Here is a 17,869-nt window from a genome sequence, read left to right on the forward strand (position 1 = left end):
AACTAATAAGGGAGCATTCCAACAACTCTGAATTTATTTATTATAACTTAATATCCATGTCTGATATATTGTTTGAAACTTTAAGACTCCCTAACTAAGATGAATACTAGAAATATTATAACACAGTGAGGACAATATGCAAGAAACATGTCATAATGCAGAGCAATAAGAATGACAACATAATGTAATTTAAAGATAAATCAGAGTTGGAATAAAGGTATTTGAAGGGTACGATTTCTGACATTTTTAATGAATAAATTAAGATCCACTTATGAATATTTTTTTTCACAGCTACTCTTCTGTGAAAAAAAGTTTTGTTCACAATTAATAACACAATGCTAAAGCACCATCTAGTGGTAGTACAGAAATATCACAGGCATTTTGAGCTTTAGGCTATAGAGAGTGATTTATCATCTTAATTTATATATATATATATATATATATATATATATATATATATATCTTAAATATGAAAAGAAAAGTAATAGAGATATAAATGATTCAAGTATGCAAAGTGATAGAAAATATAAAAGTGAACCTGAACAACAATACTGAATGCCTTAGGAAAGTGTGTGTGTGTGTGTGTGTGTGTGTGTGTGTGTGTGTGTGTTTGCGCGTGTGTGAGAGTGTGTGTGTGTGTGTGTGTGTGTGTGTGTGTATGTGTGTGTGTTTGTATGTTTGTTTGCGCATGTGTGAGAGTGTGTGTGTGTGTGTGTGTGTGTGTGTGTGTGTGTGTGTGTGTGTTTGCGCGTGTGTGAGAGTGTGTGTGTGTGTGTGTGTGTGTGTGTGTGTGTGTGTGTGTGTGTGTTTGTATGTGTGTGCAAACACATGCATGGTTAAAAATGTGCAAGCAAACAAAAGAGGAAGTTTTAAATAGACCTCAGTGTTTTTGCCTCTCTATCTTCCTCCTCTCAAAACGTCAATTCACAGCTCTTTTCTGTTGCAACTTTTTCCACAGCATTTACCTCATTCATTATTTATCTCACGTACTTGTGTTTTGAATAAGTTTGCACTATGTTTGCATACACTCTGTCATTTCAAGGAAGCAAAAAACCAACAAAACCAGAAGGAGTGATTTGTGCAAAAATGAAGGAAGAGAGACTGAGAAGAAAAAAAAGAGGCAGTGAAGGGTGGGGAGTGAGGGAGGTGTAAGAGTTTCCTGTAGTTGCATGCTGATCTTCCTCTTTGAGTGGGTTCCTGTCAGAGTGAGCAGCACAGACGAAGCTGAGCGGAACAGGATGCAGGCTATCAAATGTGTGGTCGTGGGAGATGGGTATGCCATATTTTAATTTACCTACAGTGTATGTAAAAGTTGCCTTCAGGTATTGAATCTCGAGGTGTTTAGCCCATGTTATGCTTGATGAAGATATTTAGCCTACAGGCTGTGTATTTAGAGTTCTTTGGTTGAAATATTAAAGATATTTTCAAGCCCCAAGGAGCTTTCAGTGACAGTTTCTCGACTTCCCTAAGTTGTGGAAATGTGATTTTTTTGCTTGCTCAAAAAAAGCAAGGCTCTCTGTACACTTAAAGTATCAAAAACACTTTGTCAAATGTTACGTGTTAACTCTCTAGGCGTGTGTTTGACAGCCTGATTCAGAACAAGGGTGCTGGAGGGTGCAGGTCACAACATGCAGGAAAATGCTGTAGCAAGCTCAGAGCAGGCTCTTTAGTGTAGGCATAAATGCAAAAAAATGCAACTAATTAAAAAGACTGAAAAGTAGAAAACTGAGAAGAGAGGAAAGAGATAAAATAGTCAGAAAGCTACATGTTAAAGTTGGTCATCATGGTAAACTTTAATATTCAGATCATGTTCAGTCAATTGAGTTAATTGTGCTCACTCAATACAAGTTCAGACACTGAGATCTACCTTATCACAAAAACTAACTTCTTCACCTAATCCTTAAAGGAGGGGCCATCAAGGGCAGGTTGTAATGATGGCGGAGATAATGACGCGGAAGTGCTGAAGAGCTCAGTTAACTGTTACCAAAGAATGTAATATGTAGAGGTAGCACTTCCTGGTGTGTTTTTGCTCTCTGGTGTGTCTATAAATGTAGCCTGAAGAAGCAGTGAGACTAGAGTCTGTAAAACCTTGGATAGTGAGAGTTTTTGTATTTTCTTACTTAAGCACACTGTAAGTGAAGTTCCACTTAAAAACAAAAGATGTTGTTTTGTCTCTAACACATCTTGCAAGTACCTTCATATTTGTGTAAAATGAAGAACAACATTGTTAAATTTGATTTTCTTTCTCATATCTTTGAGCTCCTCAGTGTGCCAAAATGTTAAGTTTGATGAAGGTTCATCACTTGGGGGCACATACTAAGTTTTTTTCTCCAATGAAACTCTTTGGTGAATGTAGTTACTTTACTGTGACAGTGAATTCTGCTAGTTACTGTATAAAGAGCAAGAACTTTCCATCCTTGCCAGCGCTTTTTGACTTTCCTGCCCCTTTCGCTGCTGTTTTCCTGGACTATCAAGTCTAAAGATTTTCCTCCTACAAGATGAAATTTTAAAATCTTCCCATCTATGATTGTGTATTTTTGTTTGATTACTGTATTTAACTGTAAGTTGTATACAGAGACAGATCATCCTGAACAATGACAAAAGAGCAGAGGGGCAGAATCACTTGTTGAATGTCACATTTCTCCTTGACTCAACAAGAAGGCCTCATAAATAATAATAGCTCGGTGCATCACAGCGTTTCTACCTCCCAGTGGTATCGTCATGGTTGCACTGCTACATTATTGGCAGTTAAATATCAACAATATGTCTCTGCCTCATGATTTCCTGAAAAACTGCATTTACAGGAAATACATTAACATGAGGAATTAAATATCTTTCTGCTAGCTGTTTCATTGGAACGTAAAAAGGAAATATGTTTCTCCATAATAAAAACATCCTTAACATATTTGGTCTTGTTTAGAATTTCTGAATTGAATTGCCTGCAGCTAAATGTAACCAGACCTCTATCACTGTATACGGTTATAAATCTGATATTATTGTTTTAAAAGAAGCATCAGAGCAGAAACCAAGGCCACATTTTGTTTTGTAATTTCTGGACTTGTAGTAATAAAAAAAAAGATGAAGATGAAGATGTTTTATTTAGAATCTCAAGTACTGGGGTGCAAAGACAATAACAACATAAACTGTGTCAGTGTCCAATGGACAGCTATGGATCTTGGCTACAGGAGCTGGGATTGTGTCGACTCCATGTGTTGTCACACACCCTGACATTGTTTTAAATAGCTACTGCCTAAGGACATTTTTTTCTAAAATGCACTGTCAGAACAGATGCACGCAGAGAGCAGGAGCAGTGGATGAAGTAATGTAAGGAATGAGAAGGGGGAAAAAAACACTTGTGAAAAGCTTGGAGCTGCACCTGTGAACACCTGGTCAATCACTGCAGAAGGATGGCTGGTTTGGGATAATGCCTTTGAACAGGGTTAAAACATTCAACATGTCCCAGATAAAATGTCTGAATACAGCTTCAGATATAGTCCACACAACTTGTGATGTTGTGAGTCATTTCTGCCATGATCTTTCATTTCATTGAATTAATGTGCATCACGCTGCAACCTTTGAAAAATCCTTCGCTGTCTGAATGTGGGGCTCAACCAAAATCAGAGATGACTCATTCTGTGCAGGTGGACCTTGAAGAGATGGAACAGTCTTTTAAATTGAACTCAGGAGCTACTTGTCTATATTATGCCAAAACGTGTATGTTTGACGTATGTGACAGAACTAGGCTGTCTAAAATGGGATTTAAATCTTCCAGTAATAAAGAGAAAAGAAGAAGTTTGTCTGAAGTTGTAGGGAAGTCTGCTGTCACTGAACTCACAGTGTACATATAAGCTAACATGATGTTCATAAATGGCCTTTTTATAGCGTTCCCCCATTTGAACGACATGTTTACTTTTATTGTACTAACAGTTCTATTACATTTCCTGCTTGCACAACTACCAGAAATGAGAAAAGAAGCCAATCCATAAATGCCATTAAGCTGCATTCTTTCTAATGGCCAATAGGAGGCGATTCAATTGATTACAAAACATGTCTGGTTGTATGGAAGTCTAGAGGAAAGGTTTACGAAGTTTACAGTCTCTATGGATAGATTCAAGATTGTATAAGAAGCAGACTGTCCCGCTTTTGTTGAGACTGTTGTTCTTTTGGTAAGCCAAATGATATTGAAAACTCAAAACACTGAACATCGCCATCTATTTCAAGCAAATATATATAAAAAATAGATAAGACAGTTAGAATATTGCCATTTAATGGAACGATAAAATCTTGGGTTTGAATTTCATACAGAGCTGGTACAAACCTATAGTGAAATATTTTACTTCAGTCAAACTAAAAATGATATAGAGATAACATTAAAGCTACCTTTAAGCCCAAAGTAATAACTACTGCACAAATGGTTAGTACATAGTCACAGGAGTTCCTTGAAGGTCCACACATAAATATTCTTAAATACGCTAACATGCTTACATGTGTTTGTGAACTCTTCCTTCAAATCTTAATTGAACAAATGATTTACCAAAGATGTTCAGTAAAAAATAGAAGGAAGTTTAGAAATCTTCTGTGCCTGACATCCTGACTCACTATAGCGTGCTAGCGCTAATTTCACAGCTGCGGCAGTTCAACAACTGGCCTTGCGCCCACTTATTTTGTTATTACTCATGTTTATCACTGCTCTGGGTTCAAGGGCGAGCAGGCTTTAAGCCACTTAAAAATGTAGTGCTTGTGGGAGAAAAAAGATTCAGTACATAAAGCACAACTCCTAAGAAACAGTCAATTTGCCCAAGGCAGATGGATCAAATGAACAAAATTAAAGCAATGTATAGAATTTGGGAAAAGAGAATAAAAGGGAAAACGATGAAAGACAAAAATAAAGACTAGGAGAGACAAATCTTCTTTACAAAATTGGCCAACTCTAAACCAGATAGAGTAGGATGGTGTTAGCATGAGACAGAAATGTTGGCAGAAAAACCATATAAAGACGAAGAGACAGAATGAAGCTTTACTCTTTTTTTCCTTCCCCTTTGTGTGGTTCCTGTTTTCAACACTAACCACTGCTTCTGAAACAGATCAGTTCCTATTTGACTTGCACATAACCACAAAGAACAGACTTGCTTGCACTGACACAAAACACCCTTGTTAACCCATAATCCTAAACGTAGCCATCATTAATACATGTCCAACCTCAACCTTCACATTTGATCTAAACCTAAACAAACACGCCTTAACTTCTAAACTTGTCCTCACAAATATAGTCTCACACACACACACACACACACACACACACACACACACACACACACACACACACACACACAAACATGCACACACGCACACAAACATGCACACACGCACACATACAAAAAATACAGCTTTTCTAAGACAGCTGCGCCTGTCAAAGATTGAGTTACCTTTTTCCTGAGCTGGCCTTAAAAAAGCAAATTTGTTTTATTTGTGTGAAGATGTTCCCTTTTTAAAATACAAAATATTTAGATTTATTACTTCATACATTATTAAGATATAACAGTTAAGATTTTCAGCTTCACGCAGATACCAGATTTGTAAATCTTTTAATGTGCCCCTTCTGTCAGAAAGGTGTATTTGGACTTTAAACATTAATCCCCCCACAATACATTATATAAATGATTGTTTACTAAGTTATCTATACAGAGGTAGAGAAAGCACATATACTAATTTATCTTGTAGAAGTATACTGACACTTGTAGAAAACTGCCTCGGCCTCTAACAGTGTCTCAGCATGTATATCATTTACAATTTCATCCATGTACACTAAGCAGTTTTTCTCATTATTATCAAAGCTCAAAATACAAAAGATACACTTTTTTTTTTTTTTCATATCATGATTGACATTGACTCTTTGGGAAATGTAAGCTAAAATTCAGAGTGCACAAAGGTTATTTTCCTCCAACCATTTTTTACAGATAGCAGACACATCCTCATGTATTGAATTTTTTTACTGTCCACACTTTTGTACTTTTTGTAATGACTTATCAGTGTTGCACCACAGAAAAAAAACCCTATTCCCTCCAAAGCCTGGTTTTAGAATCAGATGTTACCAGTTGTTTCATTTGCAACCTTAATCAATGTATGAAACTGAAAGTATCTGCATGGCAACCATAGAGTGTCGACTGACACCCGACCTGACTAGAGCAGGTGTCAGTCCCAGGCCACAACTTACTGTAAAATGTACGTTACATTCTCATCAGCGCCATGAACAGAACAATGTATTTGTTTAATTCAGTTTTTAATTTTCCTTTTCTTTATCTTTTTAGTTTGTTTGTTACATTCTGTTATCGTCACCTTTATTATTTTCATGAAAGTTTGCTTATTTGAAACATGCCAGATTTGCGCCCCATGTGGCCAAGAAATCACAGGTGTAGTTTCAAACCATGCATGCTGCAGCATTAACCGGGGAGACAATAAGTCACACCCTGCTGGTCAGTGAAAAGAATGCAGATTTAAGTCATTCTAACATTGGTCATATATACCAAAGACTTCATCTTTTTCTTTTACAGTCAGTGGTTCGTTTAATGAGGTACAGAAGACTTAAACGATTTATTTCCTAATTCTTTTATATCCTGAAGAATTTGGGCTTAAACATGATCCTTACTGGCAAACCACAGGCAGGAACATTTATGCTGCTACATGCAAATCACCTGATTTCAGAACAAGATATTTCCCTGCTTTGCAATACCTGTCTGATGAAAGCGACAAGGCTGTAACTTCTCCTCACAACTTTTTACCAATCAAAAATGTTCATAATGTTATCTCTGCAAAGCAGTGCCTTTGTGAAAGACAGAGCATAGGATCTGGTGTTATTGTTGAATTATGAAGGCAAAGCTCTGGAACAAAATAAGAACAGGACCAGTTGATACTTGTTTGATCATCTCCTGCTTTAAGCCACGTGGTTTCATCACTGCTGATCTTGAGATAAGCTGCTCACTGCGCCACTGTGATGAACATTCATGGGTTTTCATACATCTTCTCAACTATTGTGGCATGACATGTCTGTACACTTCATTCTTGATTGATATAATCATGACATCCAATCTGGTTTCATAGAAGTTTTGGAAATAGTCTCGAAATGAAAAAAACTATTTAAAAAAAATGTATCAAGGAGAAAAGTTTGCTGGTGGATTAACAGTTCAAACAAACAGAACTTTAAACCAGATGATCAAGATTTATGTGACACAGTTTTGTAAGTCCTTCTCGATCTTATAGCTGGTTTTGAATTCACATCGTTTTTGGAATTTTCAAAATTGATCTTGAATCTTCTTAAGCATAAAAACGCAGCAAAACTATCCTTCTGTTCTAAATCTGAACAACCTCTGGGTACGACTTCCAATCTTGTTGCTTGAAACCATAGTTTTTGTTTCCATTGAGGCTCACTCTGTGTGTTTTTACTTGTTTGACAGAGCTGTGGGAAAAACATGTCTGCTCATCAGCTACACAACCAATGCCTTCCCCGGAGAGTACATTCCTACTGTGTGAGTATAACACACATAAACACACACACACACACGGACATACTACACATGCTCGCTCCATCCATCTGCACTCTGCACAGAAATACCCCTTACATACAGAAACCTGAAAAAGTTATAAGAGTAGATCTGCAGATATATGGTGTTGGTGCTGACAGGTTTGAGCTGGCACCAGAAAAAAAAAAGACTTACTTCTAAGGCCAATTCTATCAAAAGAAAGTTGACATAGAAATACAGAGAAATAAGTAGCTGAAAAACAAAAAACATATTTATTAAGCATCTTTCAAAATAAGATCAGCTGTTTTACAACTTTTTGTTTTAGAAAATATTTCTGTGCTGTATGAAAAAAAGGAAAACAGTAAAAGTCTTTAACTCAGCTTGAAACATAACCTGTAGCAGCACAGACAAGCAAGAACAGAGAATAGTTATATCTTTATTTATTTTATCTTTTAAACTGACACTCTTAGAACTTGTTGTGAGATAACTAGACAATGCACAGAGAGAGTTGAAAGTGTCCATCAGAATCCCTTTTTTTTTTTTTTTTTTTTTTTTTTTAGCATTTTGAGTTTTTAAATTTGTTTCTTTATAAAGGTTTTGTCCACTGCTCTTATGATGAGACTGTAGTGTTTCTCAGTGGCCACAAGGGGGCATCGTTGCTTCACTATTTTTTTTCTAAAACATTTCAGATTTTTTTCAACTGAGGAAGAAGAACTACTAATACTAAACTAATACTGCTGTGTGTCTAAAACCCCTCTAGGAATAATTCAGCATTCAGAATGTATAAAAAAGTGTTTTACAAATAAAAACATTTATTTTGCGTAGCGAAAGTTATATATATTTATTATATAGATCATATAATAATTTTATCAATACTGATTAATTAACATATTATAAGCAGTTTTTTCACAACCACAGATGGTTAAGGCGGAGCTCATTAAAACACTACCTAGTAATAATCTACAAAAACATTATTCATCTACTGAAACTCCAATCTTCTTTAACTATTAAAACAAATCCTGTGGAGATAAAGGTTATTCCCTCTCAACTGGCAGACGCATGAAGTAGATAAAACATATAAATACCTATAAATAGTTCCAGTACTTTCAAATGTTCTTGACTATGTAAAAATAATTCATTCCTTAAACACGTCATTTTTCAACAACAGGAGACAAAGACATTATGTTATACAGTATGTTATCTTCTTAAGGAAAAGAAACACAGAAAAGGAATAAAACCAGAAAAGGTATAAAACCTTTAAACCTTACATTTACTATACTGCTAATTAACTTAGCAAGAAGTGTCACTTAAATTTAATGAGCCAATTACTGTACCTAACACAATTTACTGTCGAGCACTTCATATGTTTTATTTCTCACTAACAACCCTTTGTTAGTGCTCATTTCTCTCTATTCAACACTTCCTTTTAAACTTACTTTTTGTAACAGTCTTTGTAATGCTCTTTCAAGGTCTCAGATGACTCATGTTTGATTATGATACCCTACATTGGCATGATTGGATTTATTTTAGGATCAAATGTTTAGATTGTTATAATGTAGGCTAGATTTATCAGCTAAAAATGAGACCACTCCTCCTGTATGACCCACAAGTAAAAATTATAGAAAAATATCCAAAATAAAGATATCAAATATGGAGGCAAACTACTGGAAAGAACAAGAGAAAACAAATAAAATATTCATCCATAGATGAATCATGAAGCAGATCAAGTCTCATATTTAACACAAAGGATGAGCACCTGTATAAAGATGTCATTACACTTACACTTCGTTATGTAATAACACCATTTGTATAATGCATGATGATCTATATGTCCTATCATCAATGAATCAATTGATTGATGTTTTGCTTAATTAAAAAACCCGCCTCGTGGTCTAACTGATTTATTGACAGCCTGTGCTCTCCACAGATTCGACAACTACTCAGCTAACGTGATGGTGGACAGCAAGCCGGTCAACCTGGGCCTCTGGGATACAGCTGGACAGGAAGACTATGACAGGCTCCGCCCCCTGTCCTACCCACAGACCGTACGCCATCCATCACACACACATGCAGGCAATTCATCAGAAAAGACAAAACCCACTGTTTCTCCCACAGTGCGACCAAGGGCCCTTAAATTAGCAGCTGTCAGATCCATTAATTCCACACTGCAGCCTGACTGAGTTATGCGTCTCGTTAAATCAAAAGGCAGAAAAGGACAGAATAATAACTGGGGAGTCAGAAACTGAGGAGCCTTTTAGATCCAAAAACACCCAACAAAAAATCCATTGAGAAAGACTTTATAATCCTCTATTTCTTTACATCAAAAAAGATTATTCAAAAAAACAAATAATGTGCCAGAGCACAAAAATAGATTTAACTACATAAAATAAATCAGAATGGTATTCTTTTTTTGTTGTTTATGATATGATATGACCAATGTCTTGGTTATTAAAATGTGTTTTTTGATAGTTGGTGTAATGTATTTCTCTATGCTTAGTCAAAAAGCTTCCTGAAATGTTCCTCACGTAGGGCTGAGCACAGTTGATAACCTCTCATCCAAAATGAATCACAACTACCACTTTAAACACAGCATTCACTTCTAATTTAAACAGAATCATTAAAAAAGAAAGCTATCACGCAGTCTAGATTCTGTTAAAGTTTAAGAATAATATCAATATTTCCATAAATTTCCATTCAAATGTGCAAAGGACAAAGTGATGCTTCATATAATCTGTCGTTTCTCTTTGTCTTACATCCAGGATGTTTTCCTGATCTGTTTCTCTCTGGTCAGCCCAGCGTCCTATGAGAACGTCAGAGCCAAGGTAAGTCCCCTAATACTCTATTATTTGTATATTTTTAAAGAACCCTTTTTTAAATATATATTTGTAATCTATTAAAGCCCCTGAAGTAAGTATAATGCAAACTGAAATATTGTCATTTAAGTTGATACTTTACTGATATTGGGTTTGAATTGGATATGATAACTCTAAAATGTGAAAATTAATTGCACATATCAATCAAAGGAAGAGGTTACATGAACGCTATTCTGCTGTAGACTTCCAGAGTTAGCATTGTCCACAGAGTAATGTATTCACAGCAGTAGGAGAGAACTGTCACATCTGTTACTCACCCTTTAGACACCATTTGAAATGGATACTTTTTGTAGACGTTCTGCTGCCTCCTCTGATTACAATTCACACCACTCAAACACACTGTTTAGAGCACATTATCCATGGTTGTGTGCAGATGATATAAATTCTAAATCTAAATTTAATCGGCCCCACCAAAAAACAAGCCTCAAGAAATGATCTTAATAAAGTCAACTTTTTTGCATGAGGCATTTTTTATTCAGATCATGAAAATATACTTTGGCATTGTTTTTTGTTTTTATGCTATATTTGTTAGCTTTAAATTAGTAGCCCTTGAAAAAAAAAACAATGCTTACAGTAAGAAAAAGAAGAAGCAATATTTAAATTAGACGAGGCTGTAATAGGAGAGCAGGTTGCCATTAATCCCAAAATGTCCTTAAAACAGGGACTAAATCCATGGGTGGTCCCTGTGGACTAAGCAGTGTTTTGCTCTTGCATGACCTCTCCTCCTGAATATTTGAATAGCTGAAAGACAAGCAGGCAACACTGCAATACCCGGAGTCCAAAAATATGAAAAAGGGCTATATTATCGCAGTCCACTGACCGTTCCCGAACACTATTGCTTTGTTGGGCTGGAGGTGTTTTGCACGTGTATGCAAAATAAAAAAAAGGGATCGTAGAAGAGTGCATGAAATGTATTTGTTTTCCCTCAAAATTGGTTAGCTTTCACATTGTGATTCAAGGTTGAGCAAAATGCCTCTTTGATACGTTTCAATATATAAGAGAAATGTGTAAACTACAGTTAGAGTCTAACAGAAATGGCAGCCTTTTAAAGATAGAGAGTTCAGCATCACTGTGCAGTGGAGTTTGTTCCAAGTAGATAATTTCAATTTCAATTATCTTTCAGAGGCCAGACTCTTCTTATCTGTGGGTTGTAATGGTCTAATGGTCTTGTTTTAAATTTCCCCTGTGTAGCTGCTCAGAACCACAATTTGCATTTGTGTCCTGTGTAAGATGTGTGAACGCTTTGGACACTACATTATTTTGGGTCTTTCATTTTAAACCACTGATACAACCAAAAAAAAATATCTCGGTTTATTTTTTCTTTTTTTTCTCTACAATCACAGTAGTAGTAAATAGTGTAAAAATGTCAAAACGAGCACATCAATAGCATAACATCAATTATAGCATTACAAATAATTAGCTAACATTATTAACTATCTTATCATTGTTTGTTAACAGTAAAATAACTATGGACTAAAGGTTAATTCACTATCAATTTACCCTTTATTGACAATGGTTATTATAAAGTATTACAAATAAATTCAATGCATTGTTAATAATGTATACTTTTGTTTCCAACCTTTCTTTTTCTGGCCAGTTGTGTTAAATCATTACCGTGAAGTCATTCAGTTTTAACAAAAGGTTGCAGAAAGCATAAAATGACATAAAACCTTTTCATGTGCAGCCCTGTGATCTCAAGTGTTCTATAGTAGCTTACTTCAATGCACCCTCTGCTCCTGTGCTACAATGATTCAAAGACCTCCAACAAAGGGGGAGCATCTTAAGGACCTAAAAATCCCTTACCACCTTATGAATATCCTATACGAACATCAATAAGGCAGGCCGGAAGTAACAGGAGTATTGATTAGATTTGGTTAAGTACTCTCCTTTTCTTTTCATTATGAATCCAATGTGGGTATCCATGGTAACAAGGGACTGGAGTATTAACAAGGGAAAGTGGTTGCTGTTAGATTAATTGCTATAGAGCAGAAAAAATAGGAAGAACTGTTTGACAAAAAACATAAATAAACTAATTCTTTACCCAGAAAATGAAGCTGCATTAGGTATTACATTTTTATTTTCAGTCTTATGATCATGTGAGTCACAAAAAGGCTGAATACTGTGTGTCATTCTCCTCTGACGAATCTCTATTTGGAGAATCTACGTACAAATGTAGACTCTGTAGTCTGGGGTCTATTTCCTTTGTAGTACATCTGTAGTGCTTGACTTATCATCTACCAGGCTGTGATGTATGCAGGAAAAACAGAAGAAGATAGAAAGCAATCTGTAATAAGAACATCCCATCTCTCATCTGTGATCACCTCACATGGATTTATAGGCTAAATATCTATTAACAAATATCTGCAAGTGCAACTAACAATTCATTGTTCTAATGGTGTCACAAAACCCCGAACCAGTGAATTTTTAGTCTCCGATGTCTTCAGGTACTAAAATAATTCAAGTCACACTGTGGTAAAGTTTCAAATCCATGTGGTTTTCAATCCTCACTTGATAGATGGGTTTAAAAATTGAAACAGATTTCCCATAGGCATGAAAACGCATCACAATTTCTTTTAATTTCACTTTTAAATTATATCTGAGAAGGAGTCCATATGTTCCTGTTACACAGCCAGTTAAAGTATAAACCTCTAAAACCTCTTGAAAAATGAATTAGTTCAAGAGGCAGCCATGGGATTCATCGGGTAATACCCATAATCCCAACATGCCAGTCACCTGGCTTGTGAGCAGATTACTTAAAAAACAGGACGGATTTGTCAATCAAAAACTACAACTATCAGTTAAAACTGTCAGCAGATAGCATCTCTATTTTTTCTGTAGAGAAAAATAGGTGGAGAGAGGCATTAAGAGAAAAAATGTAGAAGGGAGAGAAGAAAATGATTACACTTAAACGGGTAAGAGAGAGAGACAGGAGGTGGGATAGGAGGATTGGCAAAGAGAGTTTGGAGGGATAGATGGGAAAATAAAGTGAGCTAACGAGTGACGGCAAGAATTATCAGAGAAATCTAAAATGAGTAAAGGGCAGGTTAAAAATGAAAACCTAATCAACAAAAGCAACATTTTTAAAGCATTTCAAAATCCATGCTACAAAGCACTTAAATCTTTAAAGGTTAATGATGATAGTGATGAATATTAATTATGTGTCAGATTTGAAGAAAATGCCAGAGGGTGCAGAGAGATGAAAAGTACAAAAAGGTGGATTAAAGTGTTGTATAATCATAATGAACTAACTCATTTACGGTATGAAGAATGCCATGGACAGCCTCGAAAAAAAAAAATCAGTTAAACCTTAAATTAACACCCTTTCCCTTCCATTTTCTCTTCTCATTTTGATTGCCTTTGACCCCTTTTTCTTCCAGTGGTTCCCTGAGGTCCGCCACCACTGCCCCTCCACACCCATCATCCTGGTGGGCACCAAGCTCGATCTGAGGGACGATAAGGATACCATTGAGAAGCTGAAAGAGAAGAAGCTGTCACCAATCACCTACCCACAGGGCCTGGCTTTGGCAAAGGAGATCGGTAATGCCCATTGTTCATTTTGTTGTATGGGATAAACAATTTTCAGCCTTATGTCTTGCATTCCTAATTTGGTATACAACTGAGTAACGGATAACAAGCAACTCACGGTTCAAATTTACCACAGTTTTAATCTTCCTCCCCTTGGACAGTCATGACTGTCACTGCACATAATAACTGCAGAAATATTATTCATGAGTAAAGTATGTTGTTCTAATATAAGTTACCACTGTTTCTATGGAAAAAAATGGCCATCAAACCCTGGACTTTCCCTCCCAATGAAAACAAGTCAATGTTAACTTCTTTGGGAAGTTGACTTTTTAAGTTTTGTGGTGAGCGTTAGTTATGTAACTTCAGTAGGTACTAAAAAAAAAACCTGAACCATGAACTTTTCTCTTAAAGCTCCTTCCAGGAGTTTTAGGCTGGTTATGAAACCGACTCGAAGTCATACTCTTTTAGATCCATATCAAAATGTTTCTCTTTGTTTTCTATTCAAGATTCAGTGAAATACCTGGAGTGCTCGGCTTTGACCCAGCGTGGTCTGAAGACTGTGTTTGATGAGGCCATCCGGGCAGTGCTCTGTCCCCAGCCCGTCAAGAGCAAGAGGAAGACGTGCGCACTGCTGTAAATGGTAAGACTGAAATACACACTGAGGGGGAGAAAGGGAGTGGTCAAACAATTGAAGGATGAAAAAAAGAACAAGTGAATAAGAGCAGGAGAGGCCAGGCAGCCAATTTTCCATGACATCACGCCCCTGGGTGGAAAGCTGTTGTATTCAAATATTTGTTCACGTCTTGATGCTTTGTTCCATGTTGTAAGTCATACAAATGTGGAGAATCTGACAAACTGTTTTTGTTTCTTCACTCAATATATTAGCAGCTACAAAGACAATGGAAACTGAAAATCTAGAGAGACATCAGGCCATACTTCAAGTTATAAATCATATTTGATAACCAATTAGCACTCATCTAAACACAGCATACATTAGCTTTAAGCCACTTCCTTGCTAACATTTAGATCACACATATAATAGAAAAGGTGTGTGTTAAGTTTAGATATTAATGCCCATCTTTATCACAGTTTTATGAGCCTGAGGAGCTGAAACTGGAAGTAATTATACTGACAATGTAACTTTAACCCTCAAAGACCAAGAGGGCGTCCCACAGCTAAAAAGAGATACAGTGCTAAAATGTTTAATAATTTTAGAACCGTTAAATCTACTCTACATGCTTTAAAAGTTGGGAACTATGGAGAGTACCAGCTTTCGAGTGGTGTGTTCAGCTACACTGTAAGCATAAATACTTCCAGTTTCACGTCAGGTTCATAAAAATGTGATTATCATGGGCGAAAATATCTCAAATTAGTATCTGAACTTAACTGTGTAGCCTCTCTTCTAATGGCGCTGTTATTTTAACGTAATTCTTTTAGTGATGAAGCGTAGTGACTGTCTTTTTAACATCTGTGGTAGCAAACGGACTATTTTAACAGCTGACTGCTTTAGGAGCGCTAACATAGATGCAACTGTTTATTCACATCAGCTATCCAAAAGTAAGGTGTTGATAATACAGTGAGGCAGTCCATTATGGTTTCACCTTCAACTTTGTAGGTAAAAGCCTCAATCAAGTTGTCTGCTTATTGGGATCTTGGAAAATTTACAAGCCCTTCTTTTGATTTGTTCAACAGAAAGTAAGGTTTCTTGTCCATTAAGCTATTTTCACCGGAAACAGATAAAACTTTCCACTCTGAGTGTGACGTCACCGAAAGAGGGCCGATTTGTGAATATGTTCAGTGATTACTTTGGTTTGCCTGGCGCGTAAACCTTAAAGTGTCCAAGATGACTTTTGTCGACTCTTGATCAAATGTTGCACAAATCCCTAATTAATAGTTTTTAAATGACTCAAAATAATTTTCTTTACTAAACTTTGAGAAAGATATAATAAAAGGCCTAAAATGTGGTAAGCAGAAAAAAACATACGCAAGTCCCATAAGATGCTTCAACGTGTAAACTTTAAATAGGAAGTAGGGCTTTAAAGCACATAATTACATTTCCACTGCAGGAACCAGGGTCTAAATAAAGTTGTAGCAACTTGTACCAAGTGTGCTGGGTTTTTTCTAATCATAATTATAGCAAATGATAACTTTATTTATATAGCACCTTTAAAACAAGACTTTCCGAAGTGCTTTGATAAACAATGCAAAAAAACCCCCAGATATTTAACTGCATACAGCACGATGATATGACGCCACAGTCAATTTGGAATTAACCCAGGAGGACAAAAAATGCAAATTAAAGCTGATTCCACGAGCCTGATCTCCTCAGTGAGGTCATTCTCTTGAACCTGATGGTAAAAGCACGGCCCCCTTCTGATTTCAGCCTCAACTTTGGCATTGCAAAAAAGGCCATAGGCTACCTGAGAATCTACAAGGCTGGCTCAAAAGGCGTTATCCTGTATCCTGTAAAAAAGCATCCTGTAAAGCATGGAGCCACACCTAACAATGATTTAAAAGTGATCATAAAAATCTTGAAATCTATTCTAAAACTAACAAGGAGTCCACGAATGGAAGTAGGGATAGAGGTGATACACTGATCGTCTGTAAAAACCATCGATAAGCAGAGCTACTGGATTCTGAAATAGGTGGAGGCAAGAGAGTGTTTTAAAGATAATGCTTTCTCTATCCCCACAGGGACAGTACGGGACAATAATGGAAAGGCAGAGACATGATGCAAAGCGAAGTCTGAGATTTTTTATGACAAATGAACACACTCTGATAATAGAAAGAGAATATAAGCCAATTCTTCAGAAGTGATTTCACCAATCTCATATTTGACAAAGAATCACTGGTGTTATTATTTCCAAGCTGCATCATCAGGCATGCATCAATTTGCTAAGAAAAGCAGACACTTAATAATTTGACCCGCTCAATACAATTTTCTCCCAAGTAATGCAGCAACTGAAAAATACAGAATCCAATTGGAAAACTCATGAGCCCATGCCTTTTTTTATTTTGATGAAATCAAAATAAATTAATCGACACGCTAAAACAATACTGGAGTCAAAATAAAAGGGAATCCACAGCCCCCTGCAAACGCTCTGAAACAGAGTTTGTTTTAAAGAGCAACAGGAGCCGAATGTTAAAGGGTTATTCTGCTGTTTTTAAACCTCGGTCCTTTTATTTTAGTACTGATGGCATCCAATGGGTAACAGGATTAAAAGACATGAATCATCTATGACTTTTTTACATGTAACGCCATTCAAGGTGTGTGTTTCAATAAGGTGTTAAAGCTTCATGTTCTCTCCATTGTTTCAGATTCGACAAGGACCCCGTAAGAAGAGAGAAAGCAATTCAGACTGCTGACCCTGGGTTAAAAGAAGACCTTTTAAAAGTTCTGTTCTGTTTTCAACTAGAAAACCACTAGTTTAAAACAAAGCTTATTAAAAAAAAAAGCTGATTTTAAAGTTCTTGCAGATACTGCACCTGGAAGAATTTAAGTGTAAATTACAAGAGTTTCTAAAATTAAATCACAAAATGTGGATGAACAGACATGCTAAATGCATACAATATAGATTAGATTGAGTATGAGACCATGAGCAGCATGCTTGCTTTATCCTATACCAACTAAATACAGGTGTTTTGTGTACTCTCAATGAATGATTTGATTAATTCATAGTGACTTTCAACTGTTGTTTAAAGAGTGATGAACAATGTATCAGGAATGTAGTTTTGTATTGGGAGAGAGATGATCAATGTTTTTTTTTATTATTAATAAAACTTTTTAACAAATGTATTATGTATTCATGTAATATTAAAATAAAACACACTTGATCAAGAAACATCTTCATTGATTTTAATTCTAATTCATTTCTTCAGTTAACGTCATAACTACCATACCATACCATAACATACCATATGTTATAATGCCCTTTATTGTTCCTATAGGGAAAT

General features: G+C 36.0%; 1 protein-coding gene across 1 annotated transcript; it reads left to right on the plus strand.

Moving 5' to 3' along the window:
• Positions 1-1,123: 1,123 nt before the first annotated feature.
• Positions 1,124-17,757, plus strand: LOC109991165 (ras-related C3 botulinum toxin substrate 2). The gene is made up of 7 exons (XM_020643386.2): positions 1,124-1,273; positions 7,452-7,523; positions 9,445-9,562; positions 10,277-10,339; positions 13,768-13,927; positions 14,422-14,555; positions 17,234-17,757. The coding sequence occupies exons 1-6, from the start codon at positions 1,170-1,172 to the stop codon at positions 14,550-14,552; spliced, it is 648 nt and encodes a 215-aa protein (XP_020499042.1). The 5' UTR covers positions 1,124-1,169; the 3' UTR covers positions 14,553-14,555; positions 17,234-17,757.
• The last annotated feature ends 112 nt before the right edge of the window (positions 17,758-17,869 follow it).

Source organism: Labrus bergylta, chromosome 1 (assembly GCF_963930695.1).
Source record: "Labrus bergylta chromosome 1, fLabBer1.1, whole genome shotgun sequence".
NCBI classification, from domain to species: domain Eukaryota; kingdom Metazoa; phylum Chordata; class Actinopteri; order Labriformes; family Labridae; genus Labrus; species Labrus bergylta.